Raw genomic sequence first — 24,252 nt, 5'->3', positions numbered from 1 at the left:
GATCTTCGGGTTGGGGTGAGGGGAGGTGAGAAGCCCAAATCCAGGCCCCTAAAGCCAGAGACCCCAAGCTCTGACCCAGAAGCCCATGGCAGGTTTGAAAGGTCAAAAGCGGCCGAGCCCCAGATTGCCCTCCCACCTAAGATATCCGGCCCAGCCCTGGCCTGGGGACCTGGCACCTGCGTCAGCTCCTCGGAAGTCAGGTGCTCCTGGGGCAGGTGAGAGGCCTCACCAGCGCCCCTTCCCTCTCTGTCTGTCCTGGAGAAAGGCGGCTCCCCACGCCTCAGCTCAGACCCCTTCTCTGCCTCTGAGTCTGGGGACCCTCCATGAGAAGTTTTAAGTTCAGAGAAGCAACATTTCCCTGATAAAGATATGGCCCATTAGAATACAGACCGGAGACTGGCTGAGCTATGAGAGGCGCGGCGCCATTGGTCGAAACCCACACGGGCCTCACATTGGCTTTTCCAAGACAAATTGCACTTTGAAAGATTGACTGTAAAATCAGCCAGGGTGTGTGTGTGTGTGTGTGTGTGTGAGAGAGAGAGAGAGAGAGAGAGAGATTGAGAGAGAGAATGAGCTCTGGAAGCTCTGTTCATTCTCAGAGGGTCTTTCTGCTCCTGATCCCCCAAGTCAGCTCCTGGTCCCCCAAGTCCAGCTTCTAGGAAAAAGTGGCTGTGGGGGGCCTGGGGCTCCTGAGGCAGCTGGAAATCCCAGTTCCAGCAGCTGCTCCCCTGAGGGTGAGGAGGCCAGGCTCAGGGGTCGCTGTCCTGGGGTACACGAGCCCCTTTACATGCAGATGCCCAAGCCACTGTGGAGTGTGGAGTCTGAGTGTGGATGCTTCTCTTCCCTCCTCCGAGCTGGAACGGGTAAGTGGGGAGGCTGGGCTTTGGGGTGGTGGGGGGTGGGGGTGTGAAGTTCTGTGGCCCGCCTGAGAGCCTGGCAGTGGGGGTCTGCCAGGCAGATTGGGGCAGGCGGTGGGAGTGGAGCAGCACTGCATGTGTACCTCTGCCTCCGAGCAGCCTTCCCTGATTCCCTCTGTCATCCCATCTTCCTCCTCCAAGGAATCACCTGTGCATCTGCTGGAGCTATGGCCATGTTCTGTCTGGCTTGGCACCTGGGTTGGAAAGCTTTGGTGGCTGAGATGGCTGTTGATTCAGTGGCGGGTCTCCGTTGCAGGCACTTTGTTAGTGCTCAGTCACTATTGGATGGATGGGACTAGGCTGAGTTGCAGAGCACCCATATGTCTTTTATTCTAATGAATTTTTATAACACACAAGGCTCTACTGGGGGCTACCATCCATTGTACAAACAGGGAAACCAAGGTAAATACCCAGTTGTTTCTGTATGGGGCAGCATCCTTTCTTGTGGTCCTTGTGGTGGTGGTTGTTTTGTTTTTTGTTTGTTTTTAGTAGAAACTAACATGCCACTGGTCTGAACATTTAAAATGACAGGAAAATAGTGATTGCCAGATAGATTAGATAGACTTCTGTCCCTTCTCTGCCTGGCAGTTCCAAATCCTTTCCTGATCAGGCCGTGGGCTCCTTGGTTCTCTCACCACCCCCTGGTCCCACTTTGGCAGGTGGGACCTGCCTATGAGGGCCTTTTCCTGGACCCAGAACTCCGGGTGGTGGTGTTCTCCTCTCACACAGAGCCACACTCTCCCTGAGCTGCTGTTATCTGCTCCGGTAGAACTGGCTGCTCTGGGCCATGTTCTCTGTAGTGTAAATGATGTAGGTTAATTCGAGAAAGATCTCACACAGGCTATGGAGGTTATTTCTCTGGAAGTTTAGACTAAAAACAAGAAACAAAGTTCTTATTCATCTGAGTTGGCTGTGTTACCAAGCTGCCTGGAGTTCAAGGAAACTTTAATTCCCATTCCCAGCGTTGCTGCCTGGCCCCACCCAGACAACTGTGATCCTGAAAATGTGATTTTGAAAACCCTCTGGATGATGCGGTGGCACAGTCGGCTGGTCCCTTGGCCTGGGTGGCTTTTCTGATACTGAGAGAGAAGCTACAGATTCAGAGCGAGGGCTGGCAGTGCTCCTAGGACCCTGTGACCGTGACTTGGTCACCCCCTAATGATGGGAACGTATGAGGAAGAAAAGCTACAGCAAACGATTTGATCCTTATTTACTGCCAAGCTTGCCAAAGGCTTCGTGTTTGGGAATCCCAGGATGACAAAATGAAGAGACTTTAGCAATTTTTTTAATCCATTCCCCCATTTGACAGATGAGAAAACTGAGGCCAGCTTGGTGACCAGCCTTGCTTGAAGTGTTAGGAACTAGTTAGGAACAGGACGATTTTCTTAAAAGCTCTTGAACTTTGGTGGCATTGAGTGCAGGGGCCAGATCCCTTCACAGGGGGGTCCTGGGGGAGTCCCCCTTAGTGCATGCCAGCTGTGGGGTCAGCCATGCACCCTGGGAGTTTGTGGTACCCGCCTCCATCTACCTTGGACTTGCCCCCATCTCAGGGTAATGCTTAGGAGACAGAATTCTGTTCTTTCAGCCCCAGGGGTTTGAAGCCTCTGGGCTTCTCCCAGAGTGGGCGGTTCTGATGGAGGAGCTGCCCAGGTATCCGGGGAGTGGGCACCTCCCCGAGATGCAGGTCTCTCTGATGACTGATCCCACCCCCAGACTCCTTCGGGGCCCCAACCCAGGCTTCACTCCTGTCCCAGCACCTCAAATTCCCCCAGGACGAGCCGGGAAGGAGAGATAGAGCCCTGTGCCATGAGTCAATTTCTTTATTAATTTTGACATTTGTTCAGCTGGTGTAGGGAGAATGGTCTATACATCAGAGTGGGGGGGGGGGGGGTTCTCTCCCCATAACAGAGCATTTGGGAGGGAGTCAAGAAAAGAGTCATTTTCATAACAATTAAAAAAATCAAGGTAATTCCAAAACTTCTAAAAAGCGTCTAATGTGCAGACTGCAGCATTCTCTAGGCATCGTGTGGAGACCCCAAACTCCTCCCCTAACAGCTCCTACTAGCAACTGGAGCGCGCAGCCATGCCGCCGAGGGCCTGGGGCCGGCGGGCCAAGCAGCCATGCCAGACGCAGCGGAAGGTGCCAAAGCATAGCCTGGAGCCGCGGGGCCCACGCTGGGCTCTACGAGGGGCCACGGGGGGCGGGGGACGGGGACGACGGCCTGCGGGGGACGGCGCGGGATCGAGGACTGGAGGCGAGCCCTGCGCCTGTCTTCCCGGGGCGAGCGGGCGCCCGGCCGACGCGGAGAAGCGCCGCGCTCCTGCGCCCCGCCGCGGGGTCGAAGGCGTGGGGCGCCGGGGCCGCGCCTCCCGGGACACAGCCCTCGGCGCACGCTTGGCGCCCCCTGCGCCCGGGCCGCCCCTCCGAAAGCAAAACGCAAGCCGCCCGGTCCAAGCGGAGCGCCTCGGCCGGCCCCGGGCGCGTGGGGCCTGCGGCCTCCGCCGGGAGACCTGTGCGCTGGTGACAGGCACCAGGGCCGTGGGAGCTCGGTCGTGAGGGAGCTTCTGTGCTACTTGGAAGGTTTGATGTGTCTGAGGACACCTCAGAGGAGAGGCAGGGAGGAAGGTGACAGGACGTCCACAAACAAAGGCTCTTGTGAGCGAGAAGAGCCTGCCAGTCTCTCTCCGGGCCCTAGAGGGCGCCCGCCGCGCAGGGCGGGGCGGATTGTGCTGATTCGGGCCTCGCTCTGCCAGAGGCTCTAGTGTATCTTTAAGGCTCTTCCCTGGTGGCACCGAGGCGAGGAACAGCCAGCTGTCTGCTTCCTTCCTGCTCTGACCGAGGGCCTGGCCTAGGAGGAGCTCCGTCCTAGCCCGGGGCCTCCAGGTGGCCAGCTGCTCTCTCCTCCTCCGGCTCTCCTCCCCCTGGGCCCGTGGTCAGGAGTGGGCCCCTCGCCCACCTCTCCGAGTGGGGCAGAGGGGCTTGGTCAGAGTGGGGGCACTGAGGCTGTCCGGCCTAGGCCCCCCATCCTGTGGGCTGCCTGGACTTAGAGCACCAAGTTGGCTCTGGGAGACCTTGGGGGTGGTGGCTGACTTCTAAGAACTGGCAGATACATTCAACTAGCCCTACTCCCTTCCTCTTTCACTGAAAGACAGGCTGTAGCTCCTTCTCCTGCAGCCTGGAGAAGTCCTCAGGAGCTGAGCTGTTAGTGCTTTGTACATACTGCTAAAGTGTTTCTATTGGTTTGCATAGTATTTATTGTTTTTCATATACACAAGGCTGATTACTGTACAGTTTACACTTTGAACACAGACTATGATATAAGTGCTTGAAGATATAGAAAACCTCCTCTCTATTGAACATGCTGGTGCAATCCTGGGACAGCCACCGGCCCGCCCCCAGCTGAGAGAGAAGACCCTTGCAGATGGGGCACTGGCTCCCTTTGAGCCCTACAGCTAAGCCTGGGGGTCCTCGCCTCTGATTCTTAAGTCCCTAACACAAGGAACCCTGAATGCACTCTAAAAGTAATGATTTTCCATTGGAAGATGATTAATACTGAGACTGGCAGAGAGAGAGAGAGAGAGAGAGAGAGAGAGAGAGACAACATAAAAAAAAATTCCAGTTTATCCACAGGAGAGTCTATACAGCTTCGGACGTCACAGTAAAATCTGTGTGTACACTGAGGAGAGGGAAGAGGTGCTTGTGTGTGTGTGTGTGTGCGTGTGCCTATGTGTGTGTCCTGAATGTCATATAGAGCTTTCTGGGAGGAGCGGCCCCCTGGGGAGGCGGAGGGGACATCACAAATGGAATGGAGGTGTGTGGCGGTGGGGAAGGCTGGCAGGTGGGGACATGGGATTAAGGTGCCAAACTGATTTTGTGCCTTTTTTTTTCTTTCCAGGAAGCCCACATGGATTTCCTACAGATAAGGTTGAAAAAAAAAGTACCCTGTAACAAGTCAAAATTAAAATGATTTAAAAAAATATATCATCCCCAGCCACAAAAGAGCCCTTGTTCACTTTTGCGTTCATGTGCTCTCTCGAGCTTGTTTTCTATCACTCTCTCTCTCTCCCCCCCCTTCTTGAGGCATTTGTCCTGATTCCCAACAGAGATCCATCGTTGCTAGAGGCAGGATTGAGGACTGTAGGTCATGCGTCTACAGTCGGCCGTTCATGCGAATAGGAGACTAAAGGAAGTCCCTTACAGAGATCATGCCGTTAGCCTAGAGGAACAGTGCGCCACTCCTGCAGCCCTCTGCTCCAGCTCTCCTCCTGTGTGCATGGCAGAGTGTGTGTGAAGTTCAAGGGTTGGGTGTCGAGGTGTGATCCTGAGGGACACAAAGAGAGAAAGAGTTACTTAGAATGTAAAGATGCAGCTCCCAGCAAAACCCCCAAATGCTGAATATTGTGCTGGCTGCTTAGGCAGGGTCAGATTCAGGAGAAGCGGCCAGCCGCCCCCAGCAAGGCAATGCGGTGAAAGGCGTTGAGCTCAGAGCCCCTGACCTTCCTGAAATACCAGCCTGCCTACTCTCACTCCCCAGTCCAGAGGCTGCCTCTTAGGCGTGGTTGCCCAAGCCTGCCCTGGTCCCCTGCCAAGTGGGCGAGCTCCCCAGAAAGCCCTCCTGTGTGTGTGCTCTGTGCCTCGGAGAGGAGGCAGAAGGCTCCCATGCCCACAGTCGCCTGGGGAGAAATCCCCATGAGTAGATCCTTGTCCCTAGGAAAGGGGCCAAATTCATAAGCCAGGGCTTCTGCTAAAGAGGGTAGCGAGCCGTGCCCTCCATATTTTCAGTTCAGTTCAGCCAACACGCATTGATGTCTGTAAGTGCCAGTCCTGGGGACCCAGAGATGGAGCAGACATGAGCCTCAGGAGCTCATGGCCCCAAGGGATGACAGTCTACAAGCTTTCACTGTCAAGTGCCTCTGGCTCCACTCCCCATGCCCCTCGGATGGACCAGCTCTGCAGCGGCAAAAGAGATCTTTGAAAAAACAGGTGCGTTCTCCCTAGGATATCATGTATCTTAGGCTGGTGGACAGCAGCTCTGCCTGCAGAGTGAAGTCCCAATTCTGCAGCCCAGGATTCACAAGGAGACACCACTCCTGCCACCCCATGGCGCCTCCTCTTCCAACCTGGGGTGAGAACTCTGTGTTTCCAAGACTGGCCACTCAGGATTCTGTCTGCGGGACCTTGGGATGGATGGCGAAAAGGAGCACACATAAATAAGGCGGAGCTGACCATCTCCTGGGCAGGGTAGGAAGTGACAGAGAAAGGCAGAAACTCATTCTGCGGCAGAGCTGTCCCCAGACAGGGAGCTGCCCTGGACGCTACAGGTGATGTGGTTAGGGAGGAAGCTGGAGGCGGTCAAGGTGAACTCAACCCTGAGTGGTTCTCCAGGGATGGGAGGGTGGTGCTAGGTTCCATGCCAGAGGCTGCTACAAAGCAGAACAGCAGGCCTTCTAACGCTGTGGCTCAAAAGCACTGTCACCCTGGAGGGCAAGACTCTTCCATCACTGCCTGGGCTTCCCTGTCGGCCAAGCTGGTCTCCTCGGAGCCCTCCAAACCTACAGTGCCCTGCAGCTTCCTGCCTAGTTCGAGGCTCATGGATGCCATCCAGTTCCCTCTCTGCTGAAGCTCTGCTCACCGCCTTCAAGACCTCTCCTCCAGGGAGCCTCCCTGATAACTCCAGCACCTTCTCATTTCTCTCCCCTCAGCTCTGGAAGCTCCCCGCTGCCTCTGCTACCTTTTATTCAGAGAGATCACAGGGTGTAGTGGTTAAGAGCAGGAACTTTGAAGCCAGCCAGGTTGCCTGAGTTCATATCCTGTCTCTGCCAATTTCCTTGGTCATGTTACTTGCACTCTCTGTGACTCAGTTTCCTCTGCTATAAAATGAGGGCAATAATAGAATGTACCTCATTAGATTGTGGTGATGTTTCAAAGAGCTACAAAATGCTTGGGACAGTGTATGTGGATGTCAACCCTGACTAGGCTCTCTGGAAATGCCGCTGTCTTCGTGCTCTTTCCTGGGTCACAACTGCAGCATCTCCCTGGCTGGGGTAGAAACACTCTTAGGATAAAGGCCAGGCCATACCCTTCCCAGTGGTTTGTCCCCTAGCATCACCCCAGTGCTAAGCACGCCTCAAACAAGAGACATTTTAAAGTCTTGAGCCTAGGGAAAACAGCTTACTACTTCCACTTTTCTGCCCAGACACAGAGCAGAGGAGACAGGTGAGGCCTTAGAGATGATTCTATGGCAAATGCTTATCTAGTCTTTGGGTAAACTGAGACTCCGGGAGGAGCAGTGAGGGGGCAAGCAGGAGTACCCAGTGGTGGCAGGCGGTAGGACTGGAAGGCAAGTCTCCTGGCTGTGCCCTGGACCTTCCACTGCCCTGCACCTCTTGTTCCAGGGGTGCCCGAGGGAAAGGTCTCACCTTCTAGAGCGCAGAAAACAGCCCCCGCCCACTCCCAGTGACAGTGCTGCTCAGTGCCTGTCCCAGTCCATCTGCCCCCACCCTACCCAGTGTCTGTGGCCCTCCCCTCCAGCTTCCCCAGCCCCAGACTCATACCCCTGCAATGGCTAGGGAGTAGGGTGGACTGTAACTTAAAACAGCAAAATGAAACATGACCCTTTGCCTTCCTGCCCCTTTGGCCATTGAGATTGCTAATTGCTTAACTTTTAAACTTCCTAAAACACTCCACTGTCAGAACTAACACAAGTTCTTGCAACCACAGTGTCTGAATGGAAAGCGTCTCTTAAAAAAAAAAGACAAGAGGGGAGCCTGGGTGGCTCAGCCTGTGAAGCATCCAACTCTTGATTTCCGCTCTGGTCATGATCTGTTTGTGGGTTCGAGCCCTGCATCGGGCTCTGTGCTGACAGTGCAGAGCCTGCCTGGGATTCTCTCTCTCTCCCTTTCTCTCTGCCCCTTCCCTGCTGACTCTCTCAAAATGAATAAACTTAAAAAAAAAAAAAAAAAGGAAAACAAGAAAAAGCAGCAGTCGTGTGCCACAGCTTCCTGAGAGTCCCAGAAGCCAGAGCCACACAGACACAGAGGAATGCCAAGCCCCGGTGCCTGCCCAGGATGCGGGCAGCCCAGAGTGTTACGGGCTGCCCCCGCACAGCCTTCCAGCCACCCATGCCACACTGTTGCTCTCGCACAACTGACACCCAATTCTTGGACCTACATACTTGGGCACAAAGCAAAACCCACTAGCTGCTACTGTCACGCACAGTCAGGCCTTAACTCTACAGCAGTTCTGTGGCTTCTTACCCACCTCCAGGAAGCAGCCCCCTCCACCTGCCAGGCCTTAGATACAGAATCCTTCTCAAGATGGGAGTGACTGGGGGGAATCAGACGGGTAAGGGGGGGTTGATTCAGGTCTCACCTGGAATGGGGGTGTTCTGCTATCTTTGAACAAACTATAAACCATCATTCCTTTTGGCCCATTTTTCAATATCATACCTACAACTGTGCTGCATCACCTCTAGGAGATTTGGAAGGAAAACCAAAACTGGTCAGATCTCATTCTTCCATACACATAAAAATTACTTGAGAAGTTTGACACAGAATCCTGAGTTCCAGGATTTTAATTCAGTAGGTCAGGGGCAGGACTGGGAATGCACGTTTTAACCTGCCTCTCAGATAATGGTGACGCAGGATGTCGGTGACACTTTGAGACACGGTTGGGTGTACATTTGACAATGTATATGGCCTTTCACAAACATGAAAGGCCCCCTCCATCATGGTCACCATCCTACGAGAGAAGAGTGGCATCACTACTATGCTGTGGCTAAGGAAGCCAAGGTGTGGCGAGACCGGCTGACCTGCTACGTCATGCTACGGTCCCGTCTGCGCTGACTGAGCGCAGGTGTCCTTCACCCTTCACGACAGCCTGCCCAGTTGCCATGACTATTTCTAAACCTTTCTACTGAGGTGAAAGGGACTATGTGCAATCTCCCTCATGGGGGTGGAGGCTCAGGACAGTCAAATGACTAATGCAAGGCATCGGACCTGGAGAAACAGGATGAGTCAGGCCGTGAATCTAGACTCCTAAGTCCCAGCTTTCACTCTCTCTGAAACAAAGAGTCAGTTCTTGCCATTTGCAGTGGTCATGTTCCAGAAAGTTGCCAATACTGATCCACCGCTCTCAAGGAAAATGCCTAGTTAGGTTCCTGTGAACCTCTAGTGGCCACATCTTTGTTAGAAAATGAATACGTAACCTTGATTTATGCTTCTGTATAGGCACCTTATTTAATACATATTGTTGATTCCTTAACGTTGAACTCACCACCAAAACAGTGCTCTAACTCACGGCCAGTGAATCCTATCTAACGTACGTCTTTGTCCCTGTAGGGCACATCACAGCCTTCTTGCTCTTAGGAAGACCATTTTAAACAGCAAAATCAACAACAAGCACAAAAATGCAAAAAACATGGCACTCAACAACAGCCTGCAAAAAGGACACCCGTTCATAGCATGAGAGCTCCATTAGGGGGGCAGACTGGCGTCTTGTTCGCCCTCAGCTGGGAACGTGCGCCAGGGCGACTCCAATTTCTTGCCACGGTGTGTGTGTCTGTGAGCGACCGTGAAAGCACCGTGAGTGTGGGTTTGGGGGTTGCCATAAATATTCGCCAGTAGGCAAATTTGCCAGTGTGGAATCCACGAGTCCCAAGGGCTGACGGTACATGCATGTGAGTGGGTGGCAGTAAGTACTGAGGGTCAGCAGACCGTCTGCCCTTCAACGTCTGCTCTGCAGTCCTAGTCTTGCTGGGGCCGGGTGGAGGGGCACTGCAGGCCACTTGGGACCTGGGCAGGAGCCTGACTCCACACCGGCTCCCTCCCCACTGTCCCCACCCAAACTTCCCTTGCCGGTTCTTAGCAGAGGCCCCGGCACTGTGCTGGAGCCAGGCTGCCCGGGTCTCCTGACACCCACGTGCAGTGGTACAGAACCGTATCTCCTTTGGGAGTTTCAGCCACCCTTGCAGATCATGTACAGAAAATTAAAATGAAGAAATCTTAGGCTCCTCCCCTCCCCCTAAAAACCGGAGCCAAACAGAAGCTGAAAGGTAAGGCCACTGCTGCCGCCACTACCATAGAGAAAACAAGGCGCAAGAGGACACTTTTCCTTCCACTCTCCGCTCCTTCAAATTATTTGTACTTTTGTATCCTTTCCGGGGCTCATCACGGCTAATCCACTAAGCCAGCAGCCTGGTGGGACCCCCTCGGCAGTGCCAGGGTTAACACTGTGACCTCCTTAAGCTGCTGAGGAGTCAGGTCTAATTTTATCCTATAACTGGATCTGTAGTCCTCTTTTTTTGCCCAAGTGCTGAGGTGTGTTGGGAAGCCCAGAGCCAGCACTTCTGGCAGCTTGGGAGGCAGTGGCCCTGCTTTTTGCTGAATGCAGAAAGCCAGAGCCTGCTTTCCTCTTGGCCCAGAGCCACCACACCCTGGGGGTTGAAATGGCAAGAGGCTGGTTAGTGCTGTGCTGGGGCCAGAACGCTTCCTTGCTTCCTGCCGACTCCCACCCCGATGCATCCTGTACTGAGCTGCCCCGAGCTGGGCACAGCAAACGGCCTCGGGGCAGCTCAGTACAGGATCCCTCAGGGAGGACGGAGGTCAGAGCTGGCCGCTGAAGCCCCCAGCACCGCACGGGCCCACTGGAGAGCCTTCGCTGCAGTGTCTTCACGGCCCTCCCTCATTGCAAATCACCGCACACCCCTGCTCCTCGGCCACACATGCTCACGCACGCCATGCACCCATCCCTGACAACCCTCCTAACTGGCTGGGAGATCGCCATCCACCCCCCGGGCCTGTTTGCTTCACCCTTTCCTAGAAAGCAACAGAGCGACGTGTCTCAAGAAACATCACAGAGAACTGGTGCCTTGGGTTCACAGGATTTTTGACGGGTTCCAGGTTCAAGAGTCAGTGTTGTTCTAGGTCTATCACTGCTGGAGTTCTTCCTGCAGACTTGCGTTGAAATGGCATAGCCTAGGCAGACTCTGCTGTGCTCCCCGAGACCTGTCCCCCCTCCTCCAGATCCCCATAGCTTGGCTTTCAGGATAATATCAGCTACTGAGATTTACTGAGTGCTTTCACTCATCAAGGCATTTTTTCAAATCTGTATTTTTTGCACCCCCAGAGAGGTAATCAGCAGATGGTATTGTTTGCTGTTTTCTTGAGGAGGACAGGGATTCAGAGACACAGTTAGTAGGTTGGGAAACGAGAATCTGTGTCTCGAGGCCACAGCACCACTGTTCCTCCTGCATCATGCTGGGGGTGGCGGAGGGGTGAGCTCCCCTGCTGAAGGGGGAGACATGAGCAAGTGAGCAGCCATTCTCAGGACCAGCCACTCCACGAGGACCAGGCCATGCAGAAAGGATGCAGAAAGACAGTGTTACCTCCAAAGAGGCCATTTGAGGGGAGGGGCTAGAGATCACTGCTTGCCCCTTTTCAGGCTGGCCCGCTTCACTATCTGAGCCCCCTTCCTGCTCTCTATCAGGTCCGGCTGCAGGCTACTCCCTCTCAGCTCCACCTGGAGACAGCAGCAGAGACAGAACGCAGGACAGATCACACAGAGAGACAGGCAGAAAGTAGGCATGAGAACGACAGCACTTCCGGCAGCCGTGGAAACCCTGCCTGCCATGGAGGACAGAGGCACAGGGGAGACCAGAGGAGGTGAGCATGGTGCAGACTGGAGCCCAGACAGGGTGGGTGCACAGGTGAGCAGTTGGGAGAGGTGACAGGCACTCAGAAGGGCGAGAGCCTCCGGGAGGCTGCAGCCGCCACAGTACCTTGGCATGTGTCATAAAGTAATCAATATCAGCTTCCATCTCACTAGGGTCCTCCAGGGGCCCCTCAGCAATCACCTCCTCATGCTCCTGGGTGTCATCAGCACCAGATGAGTCTATCTGCCGAACAACTTTGCGAATGATCTGGAAGAGAGAGGGAAGGGAGAAAAGGCCCGTGAAGCCATTGAAACAGAGGATGAGAAGAGCAGGTCCCCGGGAGTGAGATCTGGGGGACAGGCAGCCTTTGTCCTTTGTCCTAAGGTGCCCTGCCATGAGTGGCCAAGAATGGGGACTGGTCTGTGACCACCACCCCCACCCCCATCACTGTGTGGAAAACAGGCTCTGGGCAGCCTCAGAGGGGCTAGAATTTGCAAATGGGTCTTAGCCGATTTCATTAATGATCAGTTTGCCTCTTCATATTGTTGGAAGTCACGCTGTCTTCCGTGCATTGTGAGCTCCTGAGGGCAAAGTGTATTTCCTTTTCATCTATGGTATTCCATGCAATTATGTTCCCTTATTCAGTCACCTGAATATTCCAACACTGTTTCCTCTGCACCTCCCATGTACTGGGACTGGGAGATGAAAACAAAATAAGACACAGTTCCTGTCTGCCTGAAGCACACTTTGTAAGAGGAAAGATGGCCACCTGAGTGGTCTTGCTTCAATAGCAGGAGCAGCACCACAGTGGAAACCCATACAAGGTCTTCCCTTTGCTCCTCCTCTCCCTTCTGCCCATGCCTATTACGGTGCCCAAAACCTGACAGGCAAAATCAGGTCTACTGAACTAAAATCTGCTACCCATTCAATGCACCTCCACAGCCCTTTTGGTTTCGCAGGCCCATGGTAGTTCGGGGCCACCACCTTTCTGTCTTACAGCTGTTTTCAGGGCTAGACGTTGCTGGACTAGGTTTGGGCTGTTCCATGGAGCCTGGTCCTTCTGGAACACAGTAGCAGGAGCTGAATTCAGGCTGAATCAGTAAAGTACCTTTGAGGAATGTCATGCCGGACCTCAGAAGACCAGAGCTCCCGGCACCTGAACCTGTCTCTTTGGAGCCATGTTTACCCTCTGTTAGGGCAGCAGCGAGAAGCTGGGAGGTGAGTCCAGCACCATCTAGCCCCCCTGTGTCTCTCCAGCTCAGGAGGACTCTGTGCACCCACCTTCTTGGTGACAATGTTGCCCTGCTCATCTGTGAACTGTTCCTCTGTCACCTGCTCCCCTGGAATACTCTGAAACTCATTCCCCTAGGATTGGAGAAAAGGAGAAAATTCAGTATTCGTAAGCGGGTAGTCTGGGAAAGAGGTGGCGGATGAAGAAAAGAGTGGGAGCCAGCAGCCACAGGCGGACAAATCCCCACTGCGGCAGGAAACTCCAGCTCAGCAAGTGGTGGCACACAAACCGAGAGCTCCAAGCGCGAGCAGTGCCCCTGGGGGCCGTGGGGCCCGAAGATGGGATGGAGCCCCAAGCTTGCAAGATTGATACCCTCAACAGGGAGCAGGCAAAACCAGGCTGATTACATAAGTTTTACAGAGGAGGCCCTGAGGCAGGAAGCGAGGCACCTAATTTCGATTTCGACAGCACTTTCCGGTGTAGAAAGCCCTTCCACAGACACTGAGGCCGGGAGTGTGGCCTCCCAAGTCCCGGAGCTGAGCCTCCGGTGCAACCGCGGCGCAGTGGGCTGTGCAGAATCCACACCCAGACCCGCTCCTGCGGCAGCGCCCAGCCCCTGACGTGGGGTCCCGCACCGCCCCCCCAGCTGCTGCCCGCGCACATGGCAGTGCCGTGCCCTCAGCCCTGCCTCCTGCCTGGTGGTTACCTTCAGGAAAACCCGACGCCGGACCACCCTCGTGGAGATGGTCTCCTCGTCGTCACTCACGCCCTCGCTCTCCCCCAGCTCCTTGTCCAGCTCCTGGTGGATGTGCTTCAGCACAAAGCACAGGGAGCCCTTGACAATGTGCATCACGTTCTGACAGCTGACCAGAAAGAAGCCCAGGAGCACTAGGGTGACCAGGAGCTGGGTGATGAAAGTCCACATCCTCACCTCCTCAGCAGCTGGGCCCTCCAGGGACTAGCAGGACTAGGGGTCCGGCCACTGTGGGGGTCCAGTCTCTCATTCTCCTCTGGGACTCCTGAGTGCCCCTGGGGCCCCTTCCATTCTCTCTCCGCAGGAGACTGGACAGCCCCTCACCACAACTGCCCCGCTGAGTGCCCTCCTGCTGAGCTGCCCTAGGCTCTGCCCTCACGCCTGGGTGACATCAGGCCTCGATAATTTTAGCTCCCCAAACCAGCTGCTGGGGCTGTCCAACTGGGCTAGAAGGGAGCTGGCAGGTGCGCCTGTCCTGGGCACTGAAAGCGCATGTCAAAGTCACTCTGTGAGTGGCTGGTGCCCCACCCTGTGCTCTTGCCCTCCAGGCCTATGTGAACTACAGGCAGTGCTGCCCAGGAACATGTTCCCTTTCGGGGACTCCAGGAAAGCTGTTTGAGAACGTGGCTACTTGTGTGTTTCCCTGGTCTGTTACTGCCGTGATGAGAATGGAGTTCACCCCCATGTGCAGGGATGGGACTGGCTAATACCCTGGACAGACAGTTAGGGGTTTCTTTCAAAAATAGCCCTGGGACGAGTGATTTGCTCAGGCCTAGCCAAATTAGCCCAGTGGGGTCCACACTGGTGGTGGGGCCCCCTGGAAGCCCTTGCAGTTCCCATCAGCCCCGAGGGCCCTCTGCACTCCCCGCCCCCTTTACCGGGCACAGCAACCCTAAACGTAAGCGTGTAACTGGTGTGTCTATTTAAGGCCTGTCCTCAAAGGCTCTTCCCATGCCGGGCTGTCAACGCCCACGAGCAGGAACCATGCGCTTTAAGCTTGTCTTTACAGAGCTGATTCACAAATGCAGAGGGCAGCAGCTGCCGCAGAGAGGAATTTCACTTTCGGGATCAAGCTGTTCCTCTTTGAGTAACAGGGAACAAAGATCTGGGACACAGCCAGCTGACCCTGCAACTCACTCACTGTAAGGGCTTGGGAAACCTGGGTACCTTCTCTGGGCCTCAGTTTCCTCCTTCTGTAAAACAGGGACGACTAGGAGTGAGTACTGCTGGCAGGCAGGATTCTACGTGCATTTCATACACTAACCCAGTTAAGCCTTCCGACGACCCTGCCATTTTTCCATTTTACACAGAGGAAATAGAGGCACAGAGAGGTTAAATAACTTGCCTGGTCAAAGAGTAAGGAAATGACTCAAGTTTCAAACTCCCATCACTACACAATACTGCCTTGTTTCAACAAGGAAGCACCTGGAAAAAATAAAAGCCCATGGCACATGCAAAGGAGCTGGGCACTGGAGGGCATTCATTGTTAGCCCAGATAAGAGTCCAACTTCAGATATTTCCATCTGGGGTCTCAGAGGAGAATGTCCTACAGTCATCTCAGGCTTGCCTTCCTGGCTCCAAATTGGAGGGCATCTCTCTGTCAGTGTTTCCAGAGACTTACTGGAAATACTAGTAAATGGGCTCTTTGGAAACCCTTGCCTTCAATGGGCCTCATTATCATCTCTGGGGTCCCATCAGATGACGAGGACAACAGCTCACCCACAACATCCAATCCTGTCCTAGATTTGGAAGGCATCAGGCCTGGGGGCCCTTCATAGCCACTCATTCCGACTGGGAAACGGGATCCGGACTCCCCTGGCCCTGACACTGGTTCACTGTGTGACCCTGGAGAAGCTTCTCTGGAACCTCAGTTTCCTCAATGATAAATGAGGCAGTTGGACCCTATGACCTAGAAGGTTTCTCTCATGATCCCCTAGAGTGCCCTTGCTTTTTCCCCAGTCCTCCCATGACCAAAGGCTGACTGCAGAGGGGCCATGCATAAGAAGGCTCCTGGTGTCCTTCTCTTTCCCAAGGATTCAGGATCATAGACCCAGTTAAGAGCACCCATGCTCTCAGCCCAGTGCTTGCTATTAGGAGCAGTAGAAGTGCCAAAGGCTAGCCTGATGGCCAAGAATGCACATGGTGGTCTGGGGTTAAAAATGGACACAGCTGCCTATCTTGTCCAAGTCACATACTTGGAGGGAAGTATCTAAATAAAACCATATTGGATTCCTAGCAGTTCTTTGCAGCCAGCAGCCCAGCATTATTGTGCAGCTAACCTGGTCGTGGGGGCCCCAAGGTGCCTGCTAGGGCTCAGGTTCAGGTAGGGCAGAGAGAGAAGAGAAAGCAGCAGAGGGGAGAGAGAAGAGGAAAGGGCTCCCAAATGAGGAAACAGTGCTGACTGAACCATAAGAAACCAAATGAGACGCAGAACACATCATTTATGCACACGCTAAAAATGCATATGCACGGAATGGCCATGCAGATTTTATAAAAGAGCATACATTAAAAAGACACAGCTTAATAAGGTATCTGGGATTTGTTTCAAAATAATATGTTGGGGGAGAGAAAAGTGGAGAAGGTATAGATGAAACAAGATTGGCCATAACTGGGTAACTGTACAGCCTGGGTGGAGTGTGCATGCAAATTAATATGCTATTCTGTTTTTGTATTTATTTGCGATTTTTCAAAATAAAAAATTTTTCCAAAAACACATTAAAATGGATGTCTACGGGGTGGGAATGTTTGGGGGCAAGAGAATGTGAAAGGGGAGTGAAGCTAAAGCAAACAGATAATAAGTACAGCCGGGCAAACTCAAACAGAGGAGGGAGGCCTGAGGTAGGCAGAGACCAGAAGTCAGGAGCGAGGCCAGCAGGCCTCTCCTGGTCCACCTGAGGAGCCCCCCACAGGATCACAGAACTCCTGAGCCAGTGCACCTTGGTGGTAATCCATTCATTCCTCCTTTACCAATGAGGAAACCCAGATGCCGAGAAGAGAGTGGCTTGTCCGTGGCCACACTGACCATGGTGGGACCAGGATCAGTCTAACACTCAGGTCTCTCTGCTCTACACCCTTCCTAAAACACACCACGGAAAAAGAAAACAAACAAAAACCATGGCTTGGGAATCAGCCAGACCTAACTGCAAAGCCTGCCTCTCATCCTGTGACCTTGGACAAGCGGCTCGACTGTCAGCTGCCACATGGGAATGACAACAGAGACCCGAGGCAGTGTGAGCATGACATCATAGGCCGTGTGCCTGGGATGCCCCGTGAATGTTACTTCCTTCCCTCAGCAGAGACCGGGGCTTTGTATCCTTGCTTCTAGAGAAAGTGAAGTCACAGCCACAACTTTTAAAGAAAGGAAGCATGCTTGGCCTAGGGCTTGATAGAATGAGAGGCTACCCTGGGCCTCAGGCCCCTCCAGTGCTGGCAGGCATCAGCAGGTGCCTCTGTGGGCGTCTCACCTCTGCCATCTGGGAGAAAGTGCTCCGAGCCTCCTGCACCCACTCCTGGTGGCTTTGTCGTCTCCGTTCCCTGTCGGCCTGCAGGCTCTCAGCCTCTGGTTGCTCCTCCCAAATGTGCTCAGTTGCAGACATCAGGACCTTCTCATACTCCTGAGATCCACTGGGCTCCAGCTCTTTGATGGTGGTGACCGTACTCTGGAATGAGTGTGGGCCACGTACGACCTCCTCTTGCCAGGAACTTTGTGCAGCATCTTGTAGGTATGAGACAATGGAGCCTTCTTCCTCCCAGTCCTGCAATCTGGGGTCCAGGAAGAGAGAAAGGGCACTGGGTCGCCCTTCAGTCTCTGGCCGCTCAGATACCCTCCCCCTCCAGAGCGCTGGCTCCACGTCCCATACTGCACACCCGAGGGACGGGACTGCATGAGCAATTACACATGGTCAGCACATAGCTGACTGCCCTGTCCAGAGAGGCACAAGTGGCCCATTCCTGCTGTCCAGGTGGAGAGGGCCACGGGTACCAGTGCCACTGGCCCATCCCTTTAAGTGGCTGGCTTTTCACCCTGGGCTCCTGAGGCACTTGGCTCACACTGATGGCTGTCACCCAGGTCTCCATGCCCATCACCTCCTCTGCCTCCCTCCAGCCCTCCAGGCCACCTGCACTCCACAGTCCTTATCCCAGTGCTCATCCAATAAGGCGACCACTCTCTCCCTGTGGAAACACAATCTTCTATGGCTTCTGGATACCACATTTGCCTGGTTTTCCCCCCTCTCTCTGGCTACCACTTCTCAGTGTCCTTTGTCAGTTTCTCCTAATTTCTCTGACTTCTGAGCACTGGGCCACCCCAGGGCTCAGTTCTCAGACCTCATCTCTACCTACATCTACCTCCTAAGTGAGCTCGTTCAATCCATGGCTTCACATCCCACCTGTGTCCTCATGATGCCCAGGTGTGCACACAGAATCTCTTCCTCAAGCTGCAGATGTATATGCCCAGCTGCCTCCTGAATGTCTTTGCTCTGGGGGGCTCTAACAGGCATCTCAGGGATAGCACGATCAAATCCATACTCCTGACTTCCCCCCCCCCCTCCCTGTTCTGCCCAGTCTTCCCCACCCTGCACTACATAGCCTCTTCATCCTTCCAGTTGTCAGGTCAAGGACACTAGGGAACTCTTAGACTTCTCTCTCTCACACTCCATGTCTTATTTGTCAGCAAACCTCGTTTGTTCAACTTTCAAGCATATAACCTGAACACAATCATTTCTTACCACCAGCACTGCCGCCATCTTGGTCCATACTAGTAGCAACTCTTACCTCCTGGCTCATCTCCCTGCCTCTGCCTGACCCCTGGCCCTGTCAGGCTGTTCTCAAGGCAGCTGCCACATCACCTCACTCCCTCTGCTCAAAACCCTCCAGTGGCTCACCATCCTACCCAATGAATGCCAAAGTCTTTCTAGGAACTCAAGGCTGGATGTGTCTGGCCCCATTAGCTCCTTCCATCACTCTGCTGTGATCAGTGACCTTCTCACTGGTCCTTGACTAGGCCATGCATGTTCTACCACAAGACCTTTGCACTGGCTGGGTCTTCTGCTGGATATGTCCCCTCTGGTATTCATACGATTCACCCCTTAATTCCTTCTGGTCTTCACTCCAACGTCACAGACTCAGGCCTCCCCTGCTACCCAATCCCTCATTTTGGCCATCCCCTCTCCACACAGGTATGTGCATCCCATCCTCTTCCCTCCTTTATTTTCCTTTTTAGCACTATCATCTAACTTTCCCCTTTTAAATACTTCCCATTTATTTGGCTTTATCTCATTTATTGTCCATTTCCTCACTAGATCACACACTCTCTGCAGATGGGAGACTTTTCTGTGTTTGGTTCAATGCCACATCTCCAGCACCGAGGCACGTTTATAGGTGCCTGGCACACAGTAGGCACGCAATACATACTGTTGGGTGAGTGAACGACATTCATCTGTCCCCACCGGAGGGCTGACCAAGGATAGAGAGCCAAGCTGTACCACATCCCGCACTGTCACCAGGCCTTCCGGTTCCCCATTTGGTGGCCCTGCTGGGATAGTGGTGCAGGGGCTGGCACATAGTGTGCCCTCAATGCCTGCTGAATGAATGGTTACCACAGGTTGTTGGGTGATGGCCTCTGTCACAGGCATGCCAGTATTTCACTCTACTCAGTCTGTCCAATTCTCCCCACTAAACAAAGGATTCGTTTAGGAAACCAAACCAAACCAAAATAAATCCCTGCTGTCTCCTCTTGTAAATGGCTTTCTCTTCCCTCCTACATCGGTACTTGGGTCACACTGAGTGGACCCGGTCAGACTGGGCTTCTGAGAGGGTCTGAAGGGGGATGTGGGTGGGAAGAGGAAGTGGCCAGACCTGAGCAACCTGGGTGTGCTGGCTGTGCACAGCCTTCAGGGAGCATGTAAACTCTCTCCTTGCGTTAGGGAAAATATGGAAGAAAGGGCCACTGTGCCCCAGTTCCTATGCCAGTCCAGGAAGGCCAAAGTGACCCTCCACATTCTGCCCAGCCCTAGGGTATGGTGGGCCCACTGCCATGGACGTGAGTCGAGCCTGTGGCTTCTACAGCATCTGCAGAAGGCCCTTCTGCCTGAACCATCCAAGCTGCTGTCCCGCTACAGGCACAGGAGCAGCCCAGGAGAATCACCCGTCTCTCAGTAGATGAAAGCTCTGTCCTGCCCCAATAAGCCCACCAGCCTCACACTTTCAAAGGGGGACAGTTTCAAAGGGGGCGCCATTATCAGCTCGGTCACACTCAAGGTGTGAGACTGCCTGAATAACTTCCCTGGGCCCTGCTGCTTCTGCGTTTCTAAATATGGTCTTCAACAGCAAGCACCCAACAGAAAGGGCCCAGAGCACCTACCCTCAGCTGCACTTTGGAGAGGTAGCTCTACCAAGCCTTACAATCTCTCTCTCCTAGCGCCCTTCCCTGTCCCAACGACCCGGCCTCTCCCCTGCTGGCCACACCCAGGGGCATCCTGGGCGAGGACTGGCCTTTACAGATCACTGTTCCACTCCTACAGGACAGAGGGCTGAGCGAGGGCTGGGTGACTTCACAGGCCAGCTGGCGCCACACTGAGCTGCTTTGCTCCTGGGCAGTTAGAGCGCAGGGTCAAGGTCAGCGGCAGCACCTAAGCATTCCCTCTGTACTCACTGTCAGGCACCATCTCACCCGAAGCCCAGGAAGACGAAACGTATCCTGTCATGGCAGCCCGGCCCTTACCTGTCCTGGCTGGTCTCCATCACCCGACTCACGCTGGGGGATTCTGTGATGTGGGCTTGCACCCTCTGCTGGCCTGAAACAAGAGACACTTCATTCTCTGAGTCCTGACCTACACCTGTGGAGTCCTCCTGACTCTTATGACCTGGCAGCTTCTCTTCTGACCTCTGACCTTCTTCCTGGTCAAGCAAATCGATAAGGCCATTTGTGGCATCTGAATCCACTGTGTCATCCTCCACAAGGTCCAGAGAGCCCAGCGTGGGGCCCTGGGGTCCCTCGGAGAGCACCCCTTCCAGCTTCCACTCATGGCCGGTGGCGTCAGAGTCCTCGGCCTTGCTGCACTCCAGAGAGGAGTCCTCAGCAGTGACCAGGGAGGGTGTGAGGCCTGCGGACCACACCTGCATGTCAGACATCTCCAGCATGGTGTCATGCTCCGTGGCCGCCAATGGGATGGCATCTATGACGGCCACCTCGTTCCAGTACTGGTCTGCACGCAGCGGAGAGGGAAGTGCGTACTGCAGGGAGGCAGGGGACAGCAGCTCGTCCTGCAGCGAGGAGTAACCTGGATGGGCAGACAGAGGGCAACATGCTCCAGAAGCGATTTTTGTCACACACACTTACGTGCAAATCCACACACACGCACACGCCTGTGCGTGCACGCACACGCAAACACACACACACACACACACACACACACACACACACACACAGAGGCACAGCCATTGAAAATGCATGCACATTCCGGGGAGGGGGCTTTCCAAGCTCCGTGTCCAATGCTCAGGCTTGTGGCTGCTGCCCGGGGCACCAGGGCAGGAGAAACAAGGCTCTGTGGGGGACAGCCAGGAAGTAGGGGGTGGAGACGAGGGATCCTTTGCTGAATGGCAAAGAGAAGAGATTGGAATTCTTTCTTGTCCAGTTCAGAGCGCTAGATCAAGAAGCCTTGAGTCAAAGGATTTGTGCTCCAATCTGTCTAACCAGAGGAAAGCCCACTTCTTGATGTCTGGGCAGAAAGAAATGTTGCTCTTTCTTTGCTTGAAACATTCCTTTAGCACAGTCCTTGGGGTATCAGTCAGGAATGTACCTTCAAGGGAGGGTACTGCCCACCCAGGTCTGGGGGCAATAACCAAGCTGCCTTGGAGGGGTCTAACGGGGTGCACCGAACACCCACCCTCCGAGCGCTGGTCAAATGGCAAACCATTTGGTGCCAGATGAAGTAACTTTTCCTCAAGTTGCAGACTGGTTCTGGAAATGCTGAGTGCTCTAAAGTGGCACAAGGGAGAGTTCTAAGCATTCAAAATAGGAGGCCAGGTCAGAGGGCAGCAGGAGGCCCCGGCACATCTGCCCTGACGCTCCTGGCCCTGCTCAGTTCACACCAGCTCCAGGTCAGCAGTCAGCCAGCTCAGGCCGCTGCATGCATAGCCCGAGGGTCACCACAGCCTGTTCCTCTGGCTACTCCTTGAGACTGGCTCAGACAAGAGGCCCTGCTAGCCTTCTGGTTGGCTCCGGCACTGGCTCCCTGACGTTCAGCAGCAACTAGGAGCCTGGGTGAGTGGCACGTGCACGTGTATGAGGAATCTGAGTGCGAGCTGAAAGGGCACGTTCTGTCAGTTGGCCCCTCTGCTCTCCTCCAGCCAGGAGTGGGGGTCCATGGATAGGGCAAAGAGGGCCTCTGCCTCCCCTTCAGAGCTGGTACCCATCTGTGGGTGGGAGAAGGGACCGGAACACAAGCTTCTCCAGTCAGCTCAGCTCGTCTGGGGAACTGGGGTTTAGAGCAGGACCCCTGGGGATGGGCGAGGCCGCCCCTACAGCGTCTCTAAGGACCTCCCTGTGCCAGAGAGGCCCCTAACCTAGCGTTCAGACTCTCCATCCCGCCGTTCACCCCTCACCACCCCACATCCAGCTCTTCCCAGGGCCTGGCCTTTCTTCCGGCCACATGGACCCTCCTATCCCAAGTCTGGAACTCAGCTCCTGCTCTCCCAGTTCTTCTCTACTTGACACAATACCATCTGCTGCTCTCCTCATTAACTCACTTGTTCAACCAAAAGGTGTGAACTGAGGCCCGCTTACGTGCCAGGTACCGTGTGAAGGGCTGAGGATTACAAACACACCAACGCACACAAACAAGACAGGTTCCCGTCATCCTCTTTTTTCATGACGTTTTCCCTGAGACTTGAGCTCACCTTGTTTTGGCAATCTCTGAGCCCATCCTATGTTCTCTCACTGAGCTGGCTCATGGGACTGTACACCCTTTGAGGGCAGGGGTGGTGTCTCCCTCCTCCTCCCACTTTCTTAGAACAGGATTGGGAATCCGTTGGCCAGAGCGCTCCAGAGTGTGAGGAGGGTACAGGAGCCAGAGTGGATGACCTCAGCCATATTTAGCCAAACCACAACTGCTGACTTAAAGATGTGTTCCAGGAGCCAGGAGCCATGCTGTGTGATTGACATACAGCCTCCCTTAATCTTCCCAGGAGAGTTCTCTCGCTGACCGATCTCTACAAGTCTATGTGATTCCAGGTCCCAAAATGAGAAGGAGGACGCAGAGACCATCAGGTGGTGGGGTGGCTGGGAGGGCAGGGCTGCGTTTGCCAAGACTAAAGGACTCCCCTTTCAGCTCTGGCCAAAAGAGGAGGAACAAAGAGGAGGTGGGAAAGTAGGAAAAATGGGCAGAACAAATCTTCCCATGTTAAATCAAAGTGACTGTATGTGAAACCATGACCCATTGGGAAACCAGGGCCAAGGGCCTTCAAACCATCCACAGTAATCTCTCTGGAATATATGTGAGCCGAACATTTTAGAGTCAAGTGATTATTCTCTTCTTATTCTTGAAGGCATTATCGTATTATTGCAGTTACTAATTGAGCATCCATTTTGTATAGAACATACCAAATATGTTATTTTTAATTGTCACAACAACCCTGTGAGTAAGGCAATATCACTCCTACTTTATAGATTAGGGAACTAGAGGTACAGCAACTAGCTCAGGGCACATAGTAAGAGTGGTCTGGTCTACTAGATTTTGCCATTAGCATCTTTTAAAATTGCTTTATTGAGGTATAGTTGACATACAGTAAGTGCGCATATTTAAAGCAGATAATTTGATGAGTTTCATGAAACCATCACCACAATGAAAAGAGGGATATTCATCACCCTTGAAAGGTGTCTTCATGCTTTATAATCCTTCCTTCTGTGTCCGTGTTCCCAGGTAGCCACTGATCTGCTTTCTGACACTATACATTAGTTTGCATTTCCCAGAACTTTATATAAATGGAATTAGACAGTATGTACTTTTTTTTTTAATCTGGCTTCTTTCACTTGGCCTATTTGGGTAACATCCTTGCTGTTGGATGTATTGATGATTTATCCATTGTTACTGCTGAGCTGTATTCCATTAGATGCACCACAGTTTATCCATTTACCTGTTAATCGACATTTGAGTTGCTTCCAGTCCGGGGCTGTTACAAATAAAGCTGCTTGTCTATATGAACATATGCTTTGTTTCTTTAGGATACACACCTAGGAGTAGCGTGGCTGGATCATATGATAGGTGTACTTTAACGTCTTAAGAAACAAAAGTGCTTTCCAAATTGGCTGTTTCATTTTACATTCCCACCAGCAATGTTATGAGAGTGCCAATTCCTCCCTATCCTCAGTAACACCTGGTATGATCAACCTTTTTCATTTTAGCCATTCTGACAGGGGTGTAGTGGTATCTCCTTGTATTTCCCTAATGGGTATTAGTGTTGAACACCTTTTTATGTGTTTCTTTGCCATCTTTGTATCTTCGGGGTTAACTGTTCAAATCTGCTCTGCTAAAAACTGGGTTGTTTGTTTTCTTATTATTGAGTTTTGAGAGTTCTTTACATATTCTGGATACAAGTCTTATATCAGATGATTATTTCCAATATTTCTTCCCAAACTGTAGCTCATCTTTTCACTTTCATAATAGTGTATTTTGAAAAGCAGGTTTTTGTTTCTGAAGA

The 24,252-nt window shown here is 53.3% G+C and overlaps 1 protein-coding gene across 4 annotated transcripts in view; it reads right to left on the bottom strand.

Moving 5' to 3' along the window:
- Window positions 1-4,154: 4,154 nt before the first annotated feature.
- The window catches only part of ANK1 (ankyrin 1), a 217,389-nt gene continuing 197,291 nt past the window's right edge, over window positions 4,155-24,252 (bottom strand). The window contains exons 40-45 of one of the 4 annotated variants that reach the window (XM_042983382.1): window positions 20,276-20,834; window positions 17,019-17,316; window positions 12,851-12,934; window positions 11,771-11,836; window positions 11,303-11,436; window positions 4,155-5,239 (exon numbers count right to left, since the gene is read on the bottom strand). In XM_042983382.1, the coding sequence (XP_042839316.1) occupies window positions 11,338-11,436; window positions 11,771-11,836; window positions 12,851-12,934; window positions 17,019-17,316; window positions 20,276-20,834 (1,106 nt within the window). In that variant the 3' untranslated portion in view covers window positions 4,155-5,239; window positions 11,303-11,337. Of the gene's footprint in view, window positions 5,240-11,302; window positions 11,437-11,695; window positions 11,837-12,850; window positions 12,935-13,506; window positions 13,726-17,018; window positions 17,317-20,275; window positions 20,835-24,252 lie in introns of those variants that run through there. The other 3 variants (XM_042983383.1, XM_007097047.3, XM_015544236.2) reach the window with 3 other exon arrangements.

This window comes from Panthera tigris, chromosome B1, assembly GCF_018350195.1.
Source record: "Panthera tigris isolate Pti1 chromosome B1, P.tigris_Pti1_mat1.1, whole genome shotgun sequence".
Classification (NCBI taxonomy): Eukaryota; Metazoa; Chordata; class Mammalia; order Carnivora; family Felidae; genus Panthera; species Panthera tigris.
This window is presented reverse-complemented; position numbering and strand designations above follow the sequence as displayed.